A 24932-nucleotide genomic window follows, 5' to 3' on the forward strand; every position below is an offset into this window, starting at 1 on the left:
ATGTTATTTCTCTCTCCAACAACATAGGTTACAATTAGATTAGCATGACCAATTATGCAAATTAGGCGATGACGTCATTTAGCGACTTCTAGCGACTTTTAGGACAACCAATAGTGATTTTCTTTACTGAGGCGTTGGCAGCACTGCATGTGATCAGGGCTTGCTGGTTGTCCAGCACACGAGGCTGAAAGCCAAAGGCGACAGAGCGTTTGTAACTGTGGCCCCCAGACTGTGGAAGTCTCTCCCTTTGAGCCTGAGATCTGTGGACTCACTTGGTCACTTTTAAAAAACAGCTAAAAACTCATCTTTTTAAACTTGCTTTTGGTAGATTTTTATTTTTATGTTTTAGCTTCTATGAAGCACTTTGTGATTTTTAACTTGAAAGTTGCTGTATAAGTAAAATTTTACTTTTACTTTACTTGCTTTACTCACGGTGCGGTCCCCGAGCTGGGACTTCTTCCCGATCCACCAATAAAGCAATTTAAAATGGAGGAGACCCTACCCTTTACCAATGAGAAAAAACACTGATCAATGAAGCCGTTTCAGAGAGGCTCTCGCTTTGACCAATCAGAGTGAAGAAGGCCTGGTTTAGTGTAAAGGTGTGTAAGTTCTCTAAAACTGCTTCTGTGAACACTTTTCTAAGTATATTATGCTTTAAAAATATATGTAGAATATATATTCAAATTTGCCTTGGAAGATTTTCATTAAGCATTTCTGAGTAATAAAAGATCAGTCACACATTGCACTGATTAACAGAGGTGGCTGTAAGAAATGTTTGATGGAAAAAGGAAACAAAGTGTTGTGCTGCTAAACTTTGAGCTTGTAAGTTACCAACGTTTAAATCAGGGCTCTCAACCTCCAGTCCTCGAGGGCCGGTGTCCGCAAACTTTTCCATGTGTGCCTGTTGCAACACACCTGAATACAATTAGTAGGTCATTAGCAAGAGTCTAGAACTTGACTGCATGCTGAGGTGGACCGGAGTTTGAGAGCTCTGGTATAGACACAGACTTTGTTGATCCCACACTGGGGAAATTCTCATGTTACAGCAGCACTTCAATCAGAGATATATTAGAAAAATAAAGATAAATAAACAGCGCACAAATTTAAAATGAGCAAAAGCCTATACAATGGTAACTACTACTGATCTACAAAGGTTGTTATATACAGCAAATACACAGAGAGAATTTTAGCCTCTCAGTATAAAGCTGACTGGAGTTCCTGGTCAGTTCATGCAATAAATATAAATGAAATTCCTTCCCCTGTTTTCCTAAATGTTGTGATTCACAAGTGAACGATGTGGAACATACTTCAGACATGACTTATTTAAACAGTTGAAAAAGATACTACTTCATACGGGTCAAATATTTTAAGAATGTTTCTCAGTGTAAAATTGTAAAGAATCTTTGGACAGCATACACAGCTACCTGCTGCCTCTCCTGCACTGTTAGATGGATGTAAATACAAACACATTTCCTCTTGCAAATGATAAACAAGCCACATGTTCCTTCAAAAGTAGCACAAACAAAATAAAAAAATGACTCAACAACGATGAGTAGAGCTAGACTGATAATCAAGCAGACAATTTACATTTTTGTGCCTCTACAAATTAATTTATGATTAATGACTCAAGAAGACGAAACACATGTGCGCCCAAAGTCTTTAAACATCCACTTGGTCTGTAATGATAGTGTGGCACTATGGAGCGTTGGTTTTTACTCAACTTCAACATTTCAAATGTAAATTCAGCTGTGAGCTTTTATTTATTTCACTGTAACAACCCCAGAAAAAGACTTTTGTTTAAGATATTGTTCTTGTATAATTTCTGAAGTAATGCACATCTGATCTACCAAACTTTGAAGAGAAGCAATAAGGAAAACAAAGAGCTTATTGTTGAAATTATCCTTTGTTAAGTTGCTGTGTGTCCTACAGAGAGTGACTGAGCGCTCCACCAGGAGCTGCAGTTTTTTGTTATTATCTTTGTTTTATGATCTACCCTGTACATTTGGCTTTTCAATGAGTACAGTAGAAAAATACAATTTTAATTTAAGCAAAGATCAGTTCGAGTCTGCAGGGATGGGATAAGGTCCTCGTGGCTCTAAACAGTCAGTCATCTTGTGGCGTCCCCTTTAGACTCGACCTCTGCTTCTTCTGATCCTTCTGGCCCATGATGCGGTACAGTTTTTTTCGTGCGTCTTTCATTCTCTTCATCTTGGCTTCTTCGTCTTTCTCCTTTTGCTGGAGGAACTCTTTATGTTTGGCATGATGTGCTCTCTGGGCCACCTTCTTCTTGTAGTGATGCACTGTGCTCAGAGCTCGTAGCAGCTCCGCCACCTACCACAACACGAAAAGTCAAAGCAAAGATCAGTTAGCACAGGGTCATCCTGAACAAACTGGGTGTTGTGCTGCATAGTTTCTGTCAATCATTGCAACGCTGTCAGATCAGTGATTAATCTGGCACCACAGCTCTCTCTGGTTTGGCAGCTTCATGTTCTCAGTATATATGAAAACCTGGACATTCAGCTAGGCTCTGTTTCCTCTCCACCTACACTAAGACTATCACTTACTGTGTTGGGACCACAAATTCTTAACGAGCTGCAGCACTCATACTGTAAAGTCAGGTTTTGCTCACCTTCCTCTCATGGGGCTCGCGTATCACACTGGCTCTCTTGAGGTCTCTGGGCACCTTTCCTTTGGGTTGCAGTAGTTTGGGTTTGCTTTTAAAGGGGAGGGCCTTCTGCAGCTCCTTGGGGATGTGGAGTGGGTTGAAGTGCCTTGGGGCTCGGGTTATTGGCTAGAAGGTAAAGGAATGTATTTCAGGGTATCGGTTAGTGAAGGTGTACAATGACAAGTAAGGGTACACACAAAGACAGAAGAGATGATGACAATGACAAACACTACACAGCCAGGATTTGGTACTGGTTCACACGTCACTGAACAGTTAAAGAGCAAAGGTTTGCATACTACAGATCCCTCTACAGTTCATATATATTTCTGAACAAGTGCCACGTTTACCTTTTCTGTGATGCAAAACAATTCAACAACAAACTGATCTGATCACAAATGTTGTGCTCTCTTCATTAAAAGGACAGTTTGAGCTTTTTACATCTTATTGCAGTTCTATTAGTTTGATTTCATATTCAAAGGCACATTGGCACACTTAAATAGTCTGAGGCCACGGTCCTCAGGTGGAAAAGAGTGGAACGACACCTTCAACATTGATGCTTTGTTTGTTTTTTGTACGATTATCAGTTAAATAAAGTTTCTAAATGCTTCCCTCTTCATTTAAACGTGATACGGTGATCCCAGCACTTCCTGGGAAACAGGGTTGCAGTTTCAGTGTTTCAGGGAGCAGATCTCTGTTTCTATCTGTTCTTCACTTGTGCACTTTAGAGTGGTCATCAGGCTGAGTCTACCTTGTACAGCGAGTCAATGCTGGGCTTGTTACGGACTCCCAGGTCATGTTTGAGCTGCCCCACGGTCCTCATGCCCGACCAGCTGTCCTTCTGGCCAACAGGCAGCAGCAGTGAGGTGACAGGGTTGTAAAGCTGAGGAATACTGACTGGATACCAGGAGCGCAGGAACACAATATCTGCAGAACAAACACCGACACTAAGACACGGAGTGGTAGACACACATCACTGAAACATAAGTTAATTAATCATTTGGATTTGATCAATTTACGAGATTATAATCTGCATTATTTTTATTTCCTAGGAACTGGGAACAACTCTTTGTCCTTCCTATAGGAGGGTTTAACTGGTTTAAAGCCTTAATACAATGTAAGAGCTGCAGGGACACATAGTATTTATAAACTAACAGTAAAGTCAGCAAAAACAGTCACCACTCATAAGCAGGCGGTCCTCAAACGTGGCTCTGAAAGCTCCCGGAGGAGTCGACAGCGCCTTCTTTATCTGACCTCTGACCCCCGACACCGTTCGTATAGAAGCACCTTCAAATTTAGCCACCTCCAGCACCGTGTTAAACATGCCCTGTGGAGAGAGGGAGCAAACCATCAGCATTACATTACACAATCACCTTCATCTCCTGCCTTTTAAATGAACAGCACAAACATGAACATGCTTCCTCCTACAGCTACACACGGAGTAAACCGTGACGAGCGTCTTCCACTCACTGCTCGGAAAAGTATGACTTTGCTTATCGACTCTTTGGTGACCCAGTAAATGATGTTTCTCTAAGTGTTTTTAGGTAATTAGTCTATTTACATGCTGATATAAAGTGAGCTTCAGATGTAGCGTACCTTGATGAAGCAGGTGTTTTGGAAGATCTTATAAGGGTAACCAATTAGTTTGAGCTTCTTCACAATAGTGACTGATTTATCCAGGTCCAGGACGACTCCTGTGGCTGCAATGCGGAAATTAGCCTTCACAGAAACACAAAACAGGACTTTGAGATTCAATGAGTACTTTACATTAAAAGAATTACATCACCAGACTTGATGCCACCTTACAAAAGTACACTAACAAGCCTCTGTCTCCAGGTAAACACTCACTTTAACTCCTGATACTGACTGAACAGCCAGAAAGCCGGTGCCCTGTGGAGTGATGGGACCTGCAGAGAAACAAAGGGAGACAGAATAAAGGTTAGAATTTATTTCGTCAATGTAAACATCGCAGAGACGTAAACTTTGACACACACTGAGACGCACCTGTGTACACAGAGCTATACTGCAACAGACTTAAATACTAAACGTTCAGTGTAAGCTACCACAGGGAGGCGGGCAGCTGCAATGACATGTAAAAGTCATAAACCCACATTTTATTCTCAACATATCACATGTTCAACCTGAGAAAATGAACCACTTGAAGACAAATATCAGGCCATGTTTAGCACTGTAGAGACGAGGAAAACATGTTTTCTTTTTTTATTGTGATTAAAATGAGCAAATCTCTGGATTTAGTTTGAATTTAAACTGTACGCAGCATCCAAACATTTTTGGAACTGGTGTTAGGTATGTGCTTCTACTTCCTGAAGTCTTACTCTCATTAGAAGCCTGAATAAACGTATCGTGTGAAGCCATTCAAAGTGTAGTTGAGACACGCAGAGTGAAATCTGCGTGTAAACCGCAGTCATGCTCTGAATGCAGCTCACCCCAGATCGAGGCTCCACAGTGCATGTGTTGCGGTGTGTATTTAAGCAGGCGGTGGCGTCCATTGTGATCCTCAATATGATAGAGAGGGATGGTCTGGAAGCGGCGCCAACCCAAGGACAGGATCAGGGGGTCCCGTGTCTTCAGGATCCGCTCATACCAGCGGTGCTTCTTCAGGCGCATCTGACATACACAGAGTACAACATCTTATTTAACCATTATATCTTAATAAGGGTATTTACAGATGTGGGAAGTAACAAAGTACAAATACTTCATTAGTGCACTTAAGTAGAACTTTCAGGTATCTGTACTTCAGTATTTTTTTACTCCCTACATTTTTATTTTACAGCAGAACTTTTGTTCTCTTCTTTGTTGTTCCTCTTATTTGATCAGAGGTCTCTTCCCTTTGCACAGATTGCTGGCTGGAAAGGAAGGGAACATTTCTTTTTGTTTTCTTTTTAGGGTCTGCTTTGTTTACATGTTTTCAGGTGTTTTGTGCTCTAATAAAAAGCAAAAGAAAACATTTTAAGATGTATACAATTTATGGATTCATATACAGATATTTTTAAGAATAATCATTCTATTCTTATTTCATTAAGAACCTTTGAAAAGTGCAAGTGCAGCACATACCTGCAGGTATCCTACATTGCCTTCACTGGTTCCCAGGCCTCCGATGATGACGGGGTAATGTGGGTCAAAGTTCGTTACAAACTCACAGGGTAAGGAGGAAATTTCTAATCGGACGTACATTCCTGGCCGGAAGCCTTCATACTGCACTCTCGACTCATCGTCCATGTCTTCAAACTCAGCTCTGTTCAGCTGAACAAACAGTGGAAGAATATGAGACATAAACAGAGTCTTAAATGTGAACGTCAGACTGATGGACAGTCTACCTCCGCCTGCTTCTGCATCTCCTCCTTCAGATCGTCGAAGTACGTGGCGTCACCATCGTCGTACTCCGTGTCGAAGCGCTCCTTCAGTCTGCGTTTCTTTTCAAGGCGCTTGTTCTTCTGCACCTCCTCATCATCCATCTTCACCTGTTGGTCTTCATCGTCAGTTTCATCTTCATCACTTTCACTTTTCTAATGGTAAAAAAAAAGTGTGCGTGACAAATAACCTTTGTTACATTTTTGGGATGGGTTTGTAGATATGTGCCCCCCCCGGCCGTACTCAGTAATGCTGGGCTTACACTCTGCGATTTTTGGCTCATTTTGAGACGATTTTTCAGCCGTGCGACCGCTTTGGTGATCGGTCTGAGTTTGGCCTTCATCGTGTGTCGTGCATCGTGTAGTATACGTGGGGTAACGAGGAGCGATTAACACCTCACGACCAGCTCCCGATCATTAATCGCTTGGTCGTGAGGCTGTCGCCGCTCACACTGCTCACGCGCAAACACGTAAACGTCGGTGAAAAAGATGGAGCAGCACGGCGGTGCAGCGTGTGATCTGGACACAAGTGACGGAGGCACAACTTGTAGAACTTTGGAAAGCTGATCTGAGCCTTTTCGATGTGGCATCACAAAATTATCACGACCACAACAACCGTGAAAACAGTTGGATCTACATGCTGCTCACTCACAGCTGCCTGGTCAGTGTTTTTATTAGCAATTTAGCAAAGTTGATGGTGTGTGTGTCTGTGTGTGTGAAAGACAGAGAGGGAGCGACAGATTTTCTGTTATAACCTTCATGTTACGGAGGCTCAGTGTGAGCACTCAGGTCGATCAGAGCCGTATAGTGTGAGACCTGCATCGTGACCTACAAACTTCTAACCCCTGCGAGCCAATCGTGCAGTTTGAGCAGAAGCTGAATAACGCGACTGAAAGAAATCGCAGTGTCTGCCCAGATTAAGCAACTGTTGCTGATTATTTTTCATTCCCATCCACCACATTGATACCACGCTGTATTCTGAGTCACGTACCTCGGCCTGATCCTGCTCCCCAGTCATGCCTTTGTGAACTTTTCCCGTTTCCAAATCTTCAAAGTCACCGTAGAGCTCCTCTACATAAAAGAGAACAGAGTACTTATGATGCATGGTGACAAATCTACTGTTAGCTGAAAGTCTTTGTAATCAGTCACTGTCACATTACTACTGCACATAACTGAACTCAGGTGTTTTCGACCAGCTCTGAATACAGCGAACAAAACGCTCCTCCCCCTGAACTCTTACCGTCTTCTTTGAGCAGCGTTGCAGCATCCTGGCCTTCCTCCCATTGACCCGTCACAAAACAATCCCTGATTGAGTTCAACATCTGAAAAAGAAAACAGACCGACTTATTCTAATATTCTTGACAACATCAGCTGCTTTTGAGTCGGAGTTCTGTTGGAAAATACCGGACCTCTTCTAATTCCCAATTGTGGGAAATGTCGGGGTTGAAATGGGAGCAGTCTAAAGCGTCGGCCTGAACTTTTTTGCTTTTCTGCGGGCGATTAACTCGAAACAGTCCGCCAAGCTCCTCCTCCTCCTCCTCAGAATCTTCCGCCTCCACCACTGCAAAACAAGGATCAGCAGCGCTTGTCAAGATCACATCCTCGCGTATGTGATGCAAACATATCGCTGAGTAGTTATGGAGGACTGATGACCTACTGTCAACATTACCATGCTTCACAGGGCCAATGGCAACAGTAACTAATGCTGTATTCAGGGAACAGTGTTGGCGTCAATGATCAATGATTAGAAATTAATTTTCATGAAAAATAATTTAATCCTGATGAATCCAGTGAAGTGTGAGTTTGTGTATGACAGGTATAAAACAAACAAACATTATTGGTTATTGATGAAACAAACAGGATACCTGAACCATAAACCAGCTTCCTCAGGTTGGGGGCAGCTTCCTGATGCCGCAGAAATGCTGCTGATGCTTTCTGCTGCAGGCCCTCCTTCCACTTGAACGTCCCTACAGACAGATCACAACCAGGAAGGACAACAGTTTGTTTTTTAGCATAAAATTGAACATAAACTAAATGTAAATAAACCTGAATGAGTCGTGTGGTACTTACCCTGCTCCTCCTCTTCATCACTGTCATCGGCACCAATCTCCTCTTCCATCGACTCATCGTCTTCATCTCCATCCTCCTCATCATCACTGTCTTCCTCTGACTCTTTAGAACAGTGCCCAGAGTCTCCGGCTCTCTCGGCCTCGCCTTCTCCTTCGCTGTCCGCCTCGCCCCTCTCCAGCTCGTCCTCGCTGTCTGCAAACGCTGGTGCCTCTGCGATCACCTCCTCCTCTCCTTTCATCTCCTCCAGCTTCCGTTTCTTTACCGGGGGAGTGCTGCCTTTGGTGGCTTTTTCAGATTTATCTCTCACCTCTTTGAGAAATGTGGACAAATCATCTTCCTCTTCCTGGTTCTCCTGGTCACTGCCATCATCATCCTCATCACTGCTGGACCCACTAACGTCATCCTCCTCCAACCCAGTGAAGACCACCTTCCTCCTCTGTGTTTGTGTGTGTGCATCCCAGACATGTATCTCTCGAAGTCCCTCCTGCACTCTAACACAAACAGGACAAATATCTGTTACACAATCTTTTTCAAACAATCGATCGCCTGTTACTTTGTGCGCCTCAGCAGACGTGTGTGTCTGTGTTGTACCTGTACGGTTTATGAACATGGCTTGTTAGCCAGCTAGCTGATAGCTCCGGCTCACACTGCATCACCACACTTACAGCTGTCATGGAGAACTTTGTGATGTCTTACCCACTCTGCTCGCTGATGTCTGTGGTGTCCAGGCCAGCAGAGCCACTGAAGAGCGAGACCTTACTGGCAGCCATCTTGGCGTCTAGAGTGACATGCGTTTCTATGAGGGACTGGACCAGCTCTGTGGTAGGCCGCACTTCCTCCTGCAACAGGGTTCGAAGCATTACTTCAACCCTTGAATCCTGGGCCAACATTTTACAAATGCACTTCACACCGTTTAGATGCAAGCTACACACTGCCATCTCGGGAATACCTGCAGCTGTTTGACGTGGTTGGCTGGGAGGTCGATGTAAACGGCATCTTTGTCATACACGACCCCTCCGACCCCGGCCATGGGTGCGTAGAGCAGACGCTCCTTCTCATTCAAGGCCCTCTTCTTCTGAGTACCAGGCAGCGGACACGGGTCTGGCAGGAAGTTGACGTCTGACATCTGAAAGTCTCCTACACCTACAGACGGGACAACACACAGCACATCACTCCAGTGCTTTCATGGCTTTGTTTCATACTGTCAGTCTGCTGCAAAGCGCTCCGTCTGTGTACCTGGTATATGGACCTGGCCTTTGTTTTTCAAATGTGTCCCTCTGAGGTAGCCATACAAGGACACAGTCCGATCACACTTGGGGTCTGTTCTGAGCCTCTCGGGGTCGGTCAAGTCCTCAATACTGAGGAGAGTAAGACAAGAGCAAAGACTGAGTTCACAAAACCCCAAACAGTCGCTTAAAGAAACATCTCTTTAAACATGTAAACACACTAAATGTGATCATCTTTGATAAACCAACACGGTAACCTTCTTAATAACCTTCTGAACCAGGACACACTCGGCCTGTTTTCAAAGCTGTGAGGGTCTTTGGGGGGGTTAGGGTTAGGTCTGTGTGTATTGCTGAGCCTTGGCTCCTGTAGGTCATGGTCAAGGAGGTTTGGGTTGGCTGCCTGGGGCTCGTGCCGGGGTGGCCGGCCTGTGGCGGCGTCAGCTGCCTGTTGTCTCTGGTTCTCGTAGGCTAAGGTTGGGCGATATGTAGAAATTTTCCAACCAACAAATGTCAGTTCAATAAATGACGATGGGCGACATATTCGTGCAGGCGTAGACGCTTTGATGGGCAGAGCACCGTAATCATGCACGGACTGATTTGTGTGTTTAGAACTCAGACGTTTCACTTGAAGGGACTATTTTACCTTCCTTTCTTGTTTGTTTAAAGCTACTTCTTGGATTATTTATTTATTTGAGACACGCCAAAGCTCACAAAAGACTTAATGTTACGTGGGAGATTTTTTTTATGCTCGCTGGAGGAAACATTTGGATTTTTTAGCTTGCTTTTTGTTTAACTTTGTATCTGTTGTTTGGTCGAGTGTCAGACAGATAAACACTGGAACGGCCTGTAAACACGGTTAGTGTATTTTTCTGAACAGAGGCTGCTGCCTCTCCTTCCTTTATGAGTTTGAGTAAATGAATCACAGCTGGGAGATCGCGCCGTTAAAATGGCGCTGTTAGCAAACTTACTCACAGCAAATAAATCAATAAATCGCTCCTGTAAAAACAATCAGTGAAAGGTTCAGCCTTCTTCTTCATCCTGGCGTTGTTGCCGCTGGTGCAGGGTCTGCTCTTCGGCAAAGGTTTCTCCATTTGGTTCTGTCCGAGGCGTCCTCAGGTGATGTGTTGATGGTGTTAAAGTGAAAGGGTCAGCCTATCGTTGATATATTCGTACAATCGCCCAACCGTACCGTAGGCGCCCCATCCTGCCTTCTATGGCTGGGATGGGCGCACAGATGTTGCAGAGATGTGTGGCCTTCATTTGCAAGTGACAAAGTCTCTCTCTCTTTCTCTCACACACACGCACACGCGCGCACGCACGCACACGCACGCACACGCACGCACACACACACACACCTTTCTCCATTCCTTTTGTTTTTTCCTTACAGGTGCAGCAGTGTGTGATACATTGTGCAATTGTGCATTTCCTACTACACCCCCTCCTGCCTGTCAGCTTACACATAGTCATACTTTACTATATTACATATAATTTAACACCTGAAACAACCCTGATAAAAAATATTCAATAAACAGAAGCAGCACATGAACAGAGCACGTCAGGGAAAAGCAAACTGTGTTTAGCAGCATTCAGATCATCACTCTGACTGCACGGCTGACCAGACCGGATTAAAAAACACTGGTCCAACAACAAGCTACACGTTGAGCAGCTGGTATATCATCGCCTCAACGCCATCCTTCGTTGTGTTTGTTTGTTCGTGTCGCATACAAATGCCACCATGACACTCTTTGCTGCTTTGTTGTAACAGTACCACACACATTAGGTGGCGCTTGACTGGTGGAGTACAGGCATTGGTTAATCCGGTGACGATTAGCATACAAACTGTTCTACCACAGCTGCCTGGTGCACAGGGCCAGGTTTGGACTACAAGCTCAACTGTCTGCCTGAGAGGATGCTCAGTGACTGATTTACTTCTTGTGAGGGAGCAGGAAGCCCCACTGCGTGCACCTTTTTAAATGCAAAATGCATCTCAGTGCTCTCTGAGCCATTTCAGCACGCCGTGTGAGTTTGTCAGTGTTTTGTTTTTGCGTGACTGTCATGTGTTTCCTGTTTTACTTTGAAGGTCTGTTGTTATCTTAGTGTGTTCAGTTTACGTTTCCTTGTCTCGTCAGGTCTAATTTGCCCCAGCTGTGTTTCCCTCCTGTGGTCCATTCCCTGATTGCTCCCTCCATGTATTTAAGCCCTGTGTGTCAGTTGATCATGGTCGCGATCTCCCCCGTTGTAAATAGTTGTGAATGGGTTTTTCAATGCTTTCGTTATGGGATATTTTCGTTTTGGGATTTTGGTGGAGAGCCTTCGTGGTTTTCTTTTCCTTATTTCTGTTTTTCTACGTTGCACCCCGGTTGCCTAGGCCGGGGTGTAACAACCTTCTAGTCTGTTACTTGGTCAAAGGAGGCTCACAGCTAAGCGTGTCCCTCTGTGGGAGTCATCCCTGGTATTAGAGGCAGTTTCTCAGCCACCATTGGAATTCTAAGATGAAGATGATGCTGTTGCTTGCTCTTGCATCAGTGAACACTGTCCTCCTACATTAACAGTCAGTATTTCAGATTAGCTTATGTGGCAAACTGGGAGTGTGCGCATCTGTAGAGCAAAACACTGAGAAACCTTTACTCTTGTAACCCCTGTTCTCTGATAATATGTGGAAGGTGTCTCACCAGATCACCTCTGCAGAAAGCTTGTCGTTAACGTTAGACTGAATGATTCTTCAGCACCTTGTAAATGAAAATGTACAGCTCCATTTAACCCTTTAAAGCCGGTCAGAGCGGGCACGCTCTGTTTTGCGTAACTATTTTTAAATCCCGGTAGCTCTGCAACCACGTAAGCTAGCGCAATAATTTTTTTTGCATATGAAACCGGAGGAGTTGTACTTACATCTTATGCCATCAGCTTGTCCTCGGTCACAGTTTCCTTCCACATATAGCTTTGCAAAAACTGCATAAAAAGCACTTGCAGCAACAAAAACATAATATTCCAGAAACACGCTTTGCCGATCCGATCAGCTGTTCGTAACACTTCCTACGTCCATCAGCGTGAACTATCGCATGTCCGCCATGACCTGCCCGAAACCGGAAGTGACGTCATTTTGCGGAAATGTAGTTTTTTACCATCAGGGCCTCATGAGCCTATACTGGTGTTTTTAAAAGTTATGTTTGACTTTATGACTTTCTGTGTCGTTTCTGGGATGCTTAGGACTCATATTGCACTGCTGGAAATAGTTTATTTTGATGCACATGCTGCTTTTTTGCAAATTTGCAGTATAATAATTATTTCCGTTTTTCCTGCAGTGCATAAAAATTGGTGTATTTCAAAAATAAAACTATGAAGACACTCAAAATAAATTTCCTGTTGTTGTAAACTATTTTGTGCAACTTTTTTGTATTTACAGTTTTGAGGGCTCATTTCAATTTCAGCCTCTTAAATTTCTCTAACTAGAAATATATGTTAAAAAAGCAAAAACGATTTTCAATTTTTTGTAGTTTATTGCACTTTTTTGCAATTTATGTAATTACTATGCACTTAATGCAGACATATTATTAAAATTTGGGCTATAATGGTTGTATTGATGTATATCAACTTGAAATGCTCCCAAAAATGGCTCCACAGCAGGTAAAAATATAATATAAGCTCTGGCGGACTTGGTTCTATGGTCGGTCTTAAAGGGTTAATGTAATCATGTGTATTTACCAAGTTTGAGTTACTGGTACAAACACGACTTTAGGCTGAGCATTAAGGAAGCTACAGTCAACTGAACAGTCGTTAGCACTCACCGGTCAGCCAGGATGTAGGGATGGGATGTCTGCCACACCAGAGGACGAAACTTCATGACGGAGATGAAGCGGCCGAGGTTCTTCACCTCCTGGTTCTGATACTCACCATACACCATGCCAGACAGATAAAACAGTTTGGCCCCCTGGTGGTTGAGGCACAACAGGTCACAATGTTGTCACAGACATACGAGGTTTTATATCAATGTGCAACTTTTTTCCAGGAGTACAGACGTGGGTTTACCTGGTACACCTCAGTCCAGAAGCGATGTTTGAGGTTTTTCTTTGTCTTTCTCAGAGTCTTGTTGTTCTTGAATGCATCCAGATGAGTCAGCACGCCCATGATACGAGGGAAACCGTGTACTTGACAGATATTGAGAAACTCAAACGTCTCCATCTCAAAGCCAAAGCTGGCATCAATCAGCATCAAAACCTGGAGACAAAAGGAAGCAAAGCATTTCTATCGTTTTATTCATTTTACAACTTCCAGTCAGAAGTCATGAATGTCCTGCTCATTTTGGGCTTTTAATAACTTCTTTGAACTGTTATTTTATAAACTGGGTGTGCAGGTTTATCTTGGATTGTCTCCAACACACAAAGGGTTGTGGACCTGGCTTTTAACCAGAGCCCCCAATCCTCCTTAGGGTAGCAGCTGGAGCTCTGAGGGGGCAGAAGCTCAGCATTAGCATGCTTCCCATTTCAAAACCAGTTTTGATGCGCATCTAGTTTTTGATTTGCTGTGAAGTTAAAGAATCGGGACGTCGTTTGCCTTCATTTTTCCATCCACTTGGTGCAATAGCACTGATAGCTGTATATGAGCCCGTGTAGATCAGAAACAATCTAAAATGAAACGTATGCTGTATTATTATTCCAGTTATTTCCACAGAACAGTTCAAAGAAATATTTAAAAGCCCAGAATGACCACAACATTAACGAGTATCTGTAAACGTGTGACCACAGCTGTAGCTCAGCACTCTCTTTACCATCTATGTCAGCACTGCTAACACGAGGACATCTCACATCACAGCACCTTTATCTGTTTTAGATTTAAGCTGTTTATTGAATCATATTTAGAATTTCATTTATTGAGCTCTTCATTTTGCAGAGGTTACCTTTTGTTCAGTGATACTGTAGTTATTTATTGAGCTACATGGTTTTTCATATTAGTCACTATTGAAACTAACACTGGATTCATTGGAAACACTGTCTTTGGTGTGCAGATTGGAGCATCACAGGAGCGAAACACCAGCTTTCTGATTAATAAATGAGCTGATCGACCTCTTCAGCCACGGCCGACCCCCCATTTGTTGGCAAGTTATGACATTCGTGTTTTTCTCACCCAATAAAGGCAGATTTAACGTATCAGTTTACTCTTTTGAAACACTTACCAGGTCAGCCACCTTTGCAAGGTCGATCATTGAGTTTATGTCATTGTTACACTCCATGAAAGTCAGCCGACGCTTCTTGCCTGGAGCAGCATAAAATAACCAATTAACATAAACGCACACATACAAATAAATAAAGTAACATTATGGACGCATACAAAAAGATTTGTTACTGTGTATTTAAATGTTTTTGTGGCTGCGTATTTATTGTTTCACCAAGGCCAAAACCTCTTTTAAGGCCCTTTGCTGAAGTTTTAATGAAGGTTGTGCTAAAGCCGCGATTACACTTTCTACGGATGCAGTGGTGCACAGCACACCATCACTGGACTCTAGCAGTGGAGGTGTGTTCAGTACTTGTCTGACTGTGTTGTGTCAGGTTTAAGTTTGTGTTTGAGGAGTTGGGCGCTCACCAGAAACGATAGTTACAGGTCCACATATGTCTGTGAGCTTCTGCCGGGTGAAGTTTTTGATCAGGCAGCGGATCAGGGTGCTTTTCCCGACCTTAGGGGGGCCAACAACGACAATCACAATTGGAGGCGGTTCCAGGGGAGTCCGGTCTACAACAGGCACGTGGTGTTTTTTGGTTTTTATGTCCTGGGCCCTTTTTGAGGAACAAACAAAAATAAACACCAACACAGTCTGAAGACATGAACTTGACTCATCTTATTATGTAATGCACAACACGGACCTGTGGAAGGTTTTGGCCATGCGGACCGCAGATTGAACTGCAAATGCTTTGGGGTTGCGTTTGCGTTCATCCTCCTCTGTTGAGCCATTTTGTTTCTTTAGCTTCTTCTTCTCTGCCTTTGGGCCACTGTGCTTCTGCTGATGCTGCTTCTGCTTCTTAACTTTCCCATCCATCCTGTCTACTACACACACTGTTCACATGCAGTTTGACTGGAATCTGTGGACAGAGAACAGGTTCCACTCAATTTATAGGTATGGACAGGCGTCATCAACGTGACGAAAAAAAGAATTAATATGAAAATTGGCAACATTTGATTTGATTTTTCAATTATATGACATGTATGTACAACTCTTTTGCTTTTTCGTGATACTTAGGAGAGTTATGACATGGCATAATACAATACAAGGAATCTATGATATATTAGTTGACCCTTTGTTTTTATTCGAGCATTCAAAATGATCACATCTTAGGATTTTTCCCCCACATAACTAAACCTTTCAGCCAAATTTCGTGGAGTCCAAACACTTGATATTCATCACCTTCATTATGCATCATGTATTAACTTTTAAAGGAAATATTTGTTTCTGGGATGAATTTTGGTGGAGAAGCAGGTATAAAGTGATATAACATTCAAATAAACATGTATGTTTACCTCTACTGAACCACAGAACTTCAGTCAACTGAATTAAATTTCACCTCTTGTCATTATTTACACTTTTTACTTAAGTATATTTTCACAAATTAAACAGACTTAATACACACAGGAGTAGTTGACTGTACTTCAAGTATTAAAACAAACACACACACACACACACACACACTCACGCCCAGTCACCTAGAGCTGGCTTCCTCAGCTCTTCATCTTCCTCCACAGTTCCTCTCAGAAGCAAACACTTTCTCTAGATACACAAAGACATTCATAAATCCTCGTGCTGTTTTAAAATCCATGTTGGGAAAACGCGAGAGGACACTAATACACATTTTGGCTCTAATATTAACAGAAGCCACAACATCAGAAGGACCCAGTTTGTCTAAGATATGGAAAATGTCCCCTCAAAAAGCGACACTACAAAGACAACCCTGCCTCCATCCAGTGGGGTACTTCCTTGAGAAAACCGATATTGACTCAGGTACTTTACAGGCCGACAGGTTCGCTCTGTGAGCGGAATTTGCCTTTGTTGAAAACATGTCTGTCAGCCTGGAGGACCAAACACTGCGGCCGGCGTCTCTACTAAACCTGCGTGTTTATATGAAATGTGCGGGAGAAATACAAAGCACAAGTGCTACTACCTTAAATTAAACCAGTTGTAATCCACTCCACGTTAACACCCGCTTGTCTTCGTTTTCACGTGTGAACTGTGGCCTCCGGCCCGGAAGTATATGAAAGAGTCACGTTCTAGCCAAACGGGTGCAAACACAAACAGACGGGAAAGGTTCCGCACGGTGAGCGGCTACAAGTCTCCGTACATTGGCGCCTCCTGCTGGCGGTTCTCTCCGTACTAACTATACTGATGGAGATTTAAAGCCAAAATTATTTTGGTAAGCGTAACATCAGGATTAAGAGGTGAGCTCCTCCAGGACACGAGCAGCTCTGCAGTGAGTACCACCTCTGGGGTTTATATTTAGCCAAGTTTAGCAACTGTCTTCCTCACGACTGGAATGTGTTCATTAACACAACTTCAATATAATTACACTATCACAAGTAAAATCCAAATTACTAATTAATTCACATCCCATTTAACAGTTTTAATGCCGCAGTCATGTCAACAGTCACGTCAGCCTGCATCAACACAACATTTAGAACATTTGGGCTTAACTGGGGCCACGTTAGACAATTACAGGCCAAGCCAAGTGGAGTTTGTACTGGATGTGGTCCAAATGTCATAACATACCGTATATTTGGCCTGAATTAGCACAGGTAAGAATATTTTCATCTATTACCTGATAAGGCTACACATCTGTAACTACCTTCTGTCTCTGACAAGGACATTATTTTGCCAGATATGCTCACACGCTTGAGTCATGATAAAATAATTATACATGAAATTAGCAAATTCAGTCGATGACTGATTGGAAACGCACCTCCCTGTCTATATAAGGACCCGTACAGAAATAATTTTGCAGCACTCAAGGTCCCAGTGCACACAGTGATCTCCATTATCCATGAATGGAAGAAGTTTGAAAGCACCACGGCTCTTAGAGCTGGCCTTAGTAAGGGAGATGAACAGGTACCTGATGGATAGTCCAACAGAACTCCAGCATTGCTCTGTGGAGAAAGGAGAACCCTCCAGATGGACAACCATTTCTGCAGCACTCCACCAATCAGACCTGCATAGTAGAGTGGAGGGAGAGAAGCCACTACCCAGTAAAAGGGACATGATAGCCCCCCTCTCAGACCACGAGATACAACATTTTCTGAACTGAACAGAATCTGAACCTTTTTTTGGCAGCAGGCACTGGGAGATCAGTCAGGGTCAAGGAAAAGATGAATGGAGCGATGTACAGAGATGTCCTCGACGATGGTCAATGGACTGATTCTTATATAGCGCTTTTCTACTCTCCTGTAGCACATGCTTTTGCAATGCTTTCTAACTAACATTCATACACATTCATACTCTGATGGATGTAATGGAGAGCAGATGACCTGCTCTACCTCCTGAGCTACAGCCACCTACTCCAAAGTGCTCTGGATCTCAGAAAGGGTCGAAGGTTAGTCTTCCAACATGACAATGACCCTAAGCACACGGCCAGTTTAACAAAGGAATGGGTTCAGGTCGATGTTGTGAATGTCCTTGAGTGCCCTGGTCGGACCCCAGAGTTGAACCCAAATGAACATGTGAAAACGGCTGTGTACCAGCTCTCCTCATCCAACCTGATGAAGCTTGACAGGTTCTGCAGCGAGGAATGGGAAAAATCAGATTCCGACTTAAAAAGACTTAACATATAACGTTTTTGTTTTTTATGTTTACTATATTTGCAATAATTTTTCACTTTGTCATTATGGGGTGTTGTGTGTAGAGTTTTGAGGGGACACGAATTTAATCCATTGTGGATCAAATTATCAATGACCTAACCCCACTAACTGCATGTCTTTGGACTGTGGGTGGATGCTGGAGTACCAGGAGGCAACTGTGCTAACCACTGCTCCACCCATATGTATTATAAGTACTCCTTAAAAGATAAAGGACAATGATGGGAGGAAAACACATGTTAAATAAGCAAAAAACATCAATACAAAAACACCAGTAGGAAGATGCGATAAGTCAAAATACTCTTTATTTTTCTCAGATTTTGAAATAAGATGCAGGTGATCAGGGGGCAAATATAGAAGGGAAGTAACTGGTCAAAAAAAGAGAGGGACATGAGAAGCCTTTGCTCTATGTAAGATCAGGAGGTAAAGAGGATCCTAGGATCATGAAAATGTGCTCGAACTAACTGCACAGTCAAAAATTCTGCTATTTAACTATTTGTTCTTATAGTTTCTTTCTAAATGTTACTCATCATATTTTATACAATTTATCAATACTAGAGTTTCTTTCTTCTGCACCAGCAGCACTCACAGCAGCTGCCAGGTAAACTTAGTGTTGTGTTGTTGAACAACTAGTGTGCTTAAAAAATAGTACACTGTTCCAAAAATAGTAATGTCAAAGTATCTTACTGTATATTTTACAGTTTGTACTTCTGTTCTAGAATATCAAATATATAAATATTAAATTATATATATATATAACTAGTATAAATTTACATAAGTAACTATTACATGCATGTAAATATAGTAAAACACAATTTACTTGTTTTGTTAAATATATTTTTTTGTACATATGCATATTTAGATTGTAAAAATACATTCAGAAATGTATCATAATTTCACAAATATTTGTCTGTTATGTGAGAGAATGATCTGTTAAATTCAAATGTAATACTATGGAAAAATATATAAAATGATCGAAAATTAATGAGAATAATCAATAATTAAAGGAGTATTTGAATTATAATTTTGCTGAAAATTTCATGTCATCTAGGTCTGATTCAATAATTCAGAGGTAACAAGTGAAAATATAATTAATAGGAATAAAAACTAAAAAAACATATAAAACATTAGCTGTGCTAATTATATATTTCAAAAAATAAATGTAGAGGTAGGAATTGCCTCTGCACCTGGGGTGAGGGTGTGGCCATGAAAACAATGTGACATGCCATTGGATGTTGGGACACATAATAACATGACGCTAAGCATCGGCCAATGAATGTGAACTAACAACCACAAGGTCGCGGCTGCACTGTAGGAAAACATCCTAATATAAAAGTATTTTACTGCATTTCACAGTTTTGTTCTGTTCTTCTAGAACATCATTAAAGTTACGTAAATAGACTGATTTCACATTTCAAATGTAAATTAACGTTAAATCACTGTAATGTAATAAAACATAATTTTCATGATTATTAAATGTATCTGTCTGTACATATGCATATTTAGATTGTTAAAATACATTCACAAATGTATCATGATCTTCACAAATATCTGTGCGTTATTTGAAAGATCGAACTGTTGAATTCAAATGTAATGCTATGGATTTGATTTGATTTGATATACCTTTATTACTCCCACAAGGGGAAATTTCATAAACCTGCCGACCTATTGCACGCAATGGCGGCGCCATCTTACCCTCCGATCATACATACATTACACAAAACATCACATGGGGAAGGAGGTATAACAATGGAAAATGCACCACATGAGGAAAGATAAGGATAACAAAAATCACTCCCCCCAGACTGAGCTCCAACAGGGAGATCAGTTTGAGAACAGAAAAAAACATCTCTGCACGTAGCACATGAAAACAACTTGTCAGTCTGTCCCAGGGAATGCAATCGATTATTATTTAAACCAGCTGTTAACTGTATATTTCTGTACATTTACGTATTATGATTCATATTGCCACATTCATTGACCTTGTTTACAGGTAATTTCATTGTTTGATCACGTTAAAATGTTCCTAATTTGATGTCTAAAAGCACTTGGAAAAGGCAGAATCCCATGTAAAATTAGCTCAACAAACTCTATTTTCATTACTGGAAATAACCGTATTTTTATGAGGAAGTTATTTTCTGTTATGTTTCGGTAGTATTTTGGTGCCCCAGCTGCCGGAATATTACCGTTTTTTTTAAGATGTTTTTTTTTAACAGTGTAACGTTTGTGTTACACACATTAATAGGACAGAATTTTTTGTTACCTGAGCAGTAGCAAAGATCTCACACTTGATGGTGCCAACAGACAGATTATTTTCCAAAGCAGTATGGCACACTGTGACTACAACAATCAGAGAGGGCTGAAATATTGCCAGCCTAATAGACAAGACACAGGAACAAATAAAACTGTTGTACTAGTGAAGTAGGTACAGGAAGCTGCCGTTTTTCTAGTGTTCAATGAGGCTGACCTGAATCCAGTCCTTTAATGTCAAATCTTACTGTTACAAGCACTCGTCATCATCAGGATTATTATCATTAGCAACATGATGTGAAGAGTCCAATAAACCCGGAGCGGCCTTTGAACTTCCTCTCTTTACCATCAAGTGCTTGTTGTCATTTGGATGATCCATTTTCACCTTGATCCTAATTTAGCAGCATCAAAATGATTTCATCTGGCATGTAACCCTCAACCTAACCTGACACAATGATGTGGATATGGCCTGGAGCGGTCCACCATAGATGCATCACGAGCATTTCTTATAGTTGTATTTTTTTAATCACAATTTGAAATTTTCTGTCTTTTAATATTAGTGACGCAATCAGCTCAGTTATTGTAAAATAAATGAATAAATAAAGTGGCACGACACTATCTATAGCCTGAAAGGTCCATAAGTATTTGAACAATGTCACAAGTTTTGTTATTTTACCTCTGAACACCAGCATAATGCTTTTTAAATAAAAAATGTAGTTGAAGTGCTGACTTCAGCTTTATTTCAAGGGGGTTTAAAAATATTGTAATATGAATTAGAGCCATTTTCATAAATAGTCCTCAGTTTTTAGGAGCTCAAAAATAGTTGGACAAACAAATAATTTAAATCTAAGAATTATTATAATACTTGGATTAAAATCCTTTGCAGTAAGTGACCATCTGAAATGGAGTTGACTAAATTCAGTATTTTCTACTTTAAGGTGCTCTGCTAGGCCTTCCAGGCTTCAGGTTTACCTTCAGTAACTGAAATGGTTTTGGTGCCAGGCAACCAAGACCTAATAATCAAACATGACCACAGCTGGACTGGTACAAAAAATGGGCCCTGACATTTTTGCTCCAGGTGGCCACCATGACTGTTAAAAAAAACAAAACAAAAAAACCCAAGAAAAAAAAATCAAAAGTTGTAGAACACCCCAATTTTTCCATTTTTTTAAAATTGAAAATGCTGCAGTTTAATGTGTGTCACTTGTAGGTTGTTTTGCTTTCATTCTTCTGTCCAGTTCATCCCAAACCAGCTCGGTGGGGTTTAAGTCTGGAGACTGTGCTCAACACTCCATGTTTTCAAGCTTGTTCTTGTTCTTTTTTCCCGAGGAAGTTCTGGCATAAGTTTTGGATCATTATCTTGCAGTAGGATGAACCCCTGACCAATACAGGTGCATACCAGAGGGCACTGCATGGTGCTGCAGAAAGCTGTGCCAGCTGTTTTGGTTCAGGGTGCCTATGAGGGAAAAATGTCTTCAAAATGGGCTTTCAAAAAATTTTACCGCCCAAAAAAGTCCAAAAAACTAAGTTCAAAATATAATTAGTGGGCCAAAGAGACTAAATATCTCTTCTCAAAAAGTGGCTTCCAGAAAGTTAACTAAACAGCATAGACACAACTTAACTCACAAACTGACCTAAACACAAAGAGATAGGAGGGTAACCTTTGTAGTGGTTTGACCCAAACATTTTACACACAAAGAAAAACAAACACCAATAAGCACTGAGAAGAAAAAACCCCATAACTAAACCTAAAACACCCCGTTTCTGACGAGCACTTGGCTGGTCCTGCTGAGCAGGCATTGTGTTTTCAAAGTCCTCAGCCCTTGGTCACGCCTTTTGATTCACTGATCCACACCACCAGGATCTACAGCAGGGGTGTCGAACTCCAGGCCTCGAGGATTTTAGATAACACCCTGGGTGAACACACCTGAATCAAATGATTAGTTCATTACCAGGTTTCTGGAGAACTTCAAGACATGTTGAGGAGGTAATTTAGCCATTTAAATCCCCTGCGTTGGATCAAGGACACATGTAAAACCTGCAGGACAGGGGCCCTCGAGGCCTGGAGTTTGACACCTGTGATCTACAGCAAAGGCATCAGAATGTCGTTTGGACTGGAGTGGTGTAGCCAGATGGTAACGAAGAGAGGGAAGGTAGTCAGAACTGATGGGATCAAACTAGCAGACGGCAACATCGCAGACATCGAGGACAGCTACAAGTACCTGGGAATCCCACGGGCAAATGGGAACCACAAAGACTTTATGGACATATATGGTTTGATTTGTATGGTTTTGTGGATTGGATGGGTTGTTGTGAACATCTGGTGAGAAATATATTTACTTGACCTGCCTGTTTAGTACTTATTTTACCCGCTTACACTTTCAAAATGTACTTGATTAACCATTTGAAAAGTCAAGATGTTGGCCATTTTTTAAGATGTCCACCAAAACAACAAAAGAGCACATATTGTCATAGCACCTAACTGTAGAATATATACGCAGATTAATTATATTATTTTGAAAATAATATTCAGTGAGCTTTGTTATGTGTAGACATTTGCTTTTTAACCGATCAACAGATTGTTGCAAGAAACAAAAACATTTCATTAGTAGAACGGCATGAAACAAAATGGAGGAAATGCACCAGTGGAAGCAAGTCAGTGTTCACTGCAAATTACAAGTGCAGCTGCACAGTGCAGTGCAAGCAAGTCAATGTCAATAGCATTCTGCCCTGCACTCATGGTTGCATCCACACTGGCATGCAGCTATGGGTGATAGGACATGCTGAAACAAAGGCACCAGCTCTACCAGCTCATACACTCCATGCACTACAGGAGGTGTATAAACAGGTAACCACATGCAATAAACAAGAAGTACTCTGAGAGTGCAAACCTTTACCAAGGCAACTCACTCTCGGGGCAGTAATTACTGTACAGGGAATAGTATTTTATTTTATATATATTCATTTTCTTTTCTTTGTTCTCTTTAAACATATTTTAACAAGTTTATATTGCAGTAAAAGACACATTTTGGGGTCAACTTGAAAGAAAAGCAGATGTGAAATTTAAAAACTGAGATTAGAGGTTCTGATATGCATGATATAATGTGATATTTACATTCCCCATATAGTCGTATCTTTTTGAGCACTATTAAGGATAAGACATTTTATGAAAATATAGCCCTAGTCACATTATGTCCCCTTATCCCCTGTCCCAGGGTCAAGTTCACATGTCTTAGTCCAAGTCTGTTTGTGTGTTAGTGTTACTTCCTGTTTTGTTTGATAGTCTCCTTCCTAGTGTGAGTGATGTTCAGGTTTGGGGTTCCTGTGTCGTTAGTTATGCTTTTGTTCAGCTGTGTTCCCATGTGTTTCCACTCCAGTAATCACTCTCCTGTTTGATGTGATGTTCTTGTTCATTGTGGGTGTTGTGTTTGTCTGTTGCTTAGCTTAGCATGTTGTTGTCAGTTTGTAGTTATTTGCCTATTCTTCCATGCTCAAGTGTAGTTTTGCTTTTGTTTTTCCATCAGCAATAAACGTGTGATTTTCAGTTTGATCTCTGTTTGCTGAGTCCTGCATTACAGATCCACTCCCTGCCTGCCAGCACCTCATGACAGTAGGAGTGGACAGCGAGGTCAAGTAAACAAAGTTTTATCAGAACTCATTTAAAACTTTGAGCTATCGTGTTTACATACAGCATGGCACGCTCACAAACGCTACCAAAAACAGAACCTCCTTTGCAGGGGTGACTAGAACTACTAACATAATAATGTGATGAAAGTACAAAATAAATCACTTGTAGGTTATCTTGAATAGCAACAATTATATATCAGTATGCTTCGTAACATACAAATTAACACCAAGATAATGAAAATATGTAAATTACATTCCAATTAAATACAAAAACTAATTTTTCATGGTTTATAATGGCTGCTATTTTGAAAAATGGCAACATTTTCATGTGGCTAATCATGCAAAATTAATAAGTATACAAACGTCCACAATTGTGCCAAATTTGGTGCTCGTATCACCGGTTACACTATTCTGGTGTAAGTCTGACATTATCTGGTCCACTATTGAAGTTAGGGCTGGGTATCGTCACTGATTTCTAGAATCGATTTGATTCCGATTCACAAGGTCCCGAATCGATTTGATTCAATTCAATTCAGTTCGATTAGATTTGATTGGAATCGGGGAAATTTTGCCTCAGACAGTCAGAAATATTATAATTCAGATCATGCATCACTACATTTCCATATTTTTATATCTATAAAAAGAAAGCTGACACTTGTGAGACTTTATCAAAGGTGTGAGCATCACAGCAGAGGCCTTTGTGTCAAAGTAACTGAGGATAAAACAGAAAAGCATGAAGATGATTTTCCTGGCCTGGGATTTTATAAAAATATTCTGCAGTAGATCAAAAACAAAAGAAAACCATTCATCAACATATGAACATGACCTGATGTTGCTGAAATGAAGCAGAGCAAAGTTACAGCAGTTTTATTACAGACACAGCTGAGCGTTTTGCAATTT

The 24932-nt window shown here is 41.4% G+C and overlaps 1 protein-coding gene across 2 annotated transcripts; it reads right to left on the reverse strand.

Annotated features, from left to right (window-relative positions):
- Window positions 1–1728: 1728 nt before the first annotated feature.
- Window positions 1729–16620, reverse strand: bms1 (BMS1 ribosome biogenesis factor). Of its 2 annotated transcripts, XM_005943342.2 has the most exons (24): window positions 16475–16575; window positions 16020–16083; window positions 15185–15400; window positions 14907–15097; window positions 14500–14579; window positions 13356–13544; window positions 13115–13257; window positions 9340–9461; window positions 9053–9246; window positions 8800–8942; window positions 8104–8594; window positions 7899–8000; window positions 7443–7594; window positions 7274–7355; window positions 7025–7104; window positions 6001–6189; window positions 5738–5926; window positions 5110–5290; window positions 4511–4569; window positions 4259–4381; window positions 3842–3989; window positions 3414–3589; window positions 2630–2791; window positions 1729–2331 (listed from the first exon to the last, which is right to left on the reverse strand). In XM_005943342.2, the coding sequence occupies exons 3-24, from the start codon at window positions 15355–15357 to the stop codon at window positions 2104–2106; spliced, it is 3597 nt and encodes a 1198-aa protein (XP_005943404.1). In that variant the 5' UTR covers window positions 15358–15400; window positions 16020–16083; window positions 16475–16575; the 3' UTR covers window positions 1729–2103. The 2 variants fall into 2 exon arrangements, with proteins under 2 accessions (XP_005943404.1, XP_005943403.1); XM_005943341.2 differs by lacking the exon at window positions 16020–16083 and having other exon boundaries at window positions 16475–16620.
- Between the last annotated feature and the right edge of the window lie 8312 nt (window positions 16621–24932).

This window comes from Haplochromis burtoni, unplaced genomic scaffold (genome assembly GCF_018398535.1).
Source record: "Haplochromis burtoni strain Fernald_Lab_line unplaced genomic scaffold, NCSU_Asbu1 Contig_367, whole genome shotgun sequence".
Classification (NCBI taxonomy): Eukaryota; Metazoa; Chordata; class Actinopteri; order Cichliformes; family Cichlidae; genus Haplochromis; species Haplochromis burtoni.

Excerpts from the sequence above, each read along its gene's own strand:
- bms1 (XM_005943341.2), bottom strand. The coding sequence starts at position 15,357 with ATGGATGGGAAAGTTAAGAAGCAGAAGCAGCATCAGCAGAAGCACAGT. Across the intron at positions 15,098-15,184 it reads ATGGCCAAAACCTTCCACAG|GGCCCAGGACATAAAAACCA; the intron begins GTCCGTGTTGTG and ends TTCCTCAAAAAG. Across the intron at positions 5,291-5,737 it reads GCAATGTAGGATACCTGCAG|ATGCGCCTGAAGAAGCACCG; the intron begins GTATGTGCTGCA and ends TGTGTATGTCAG.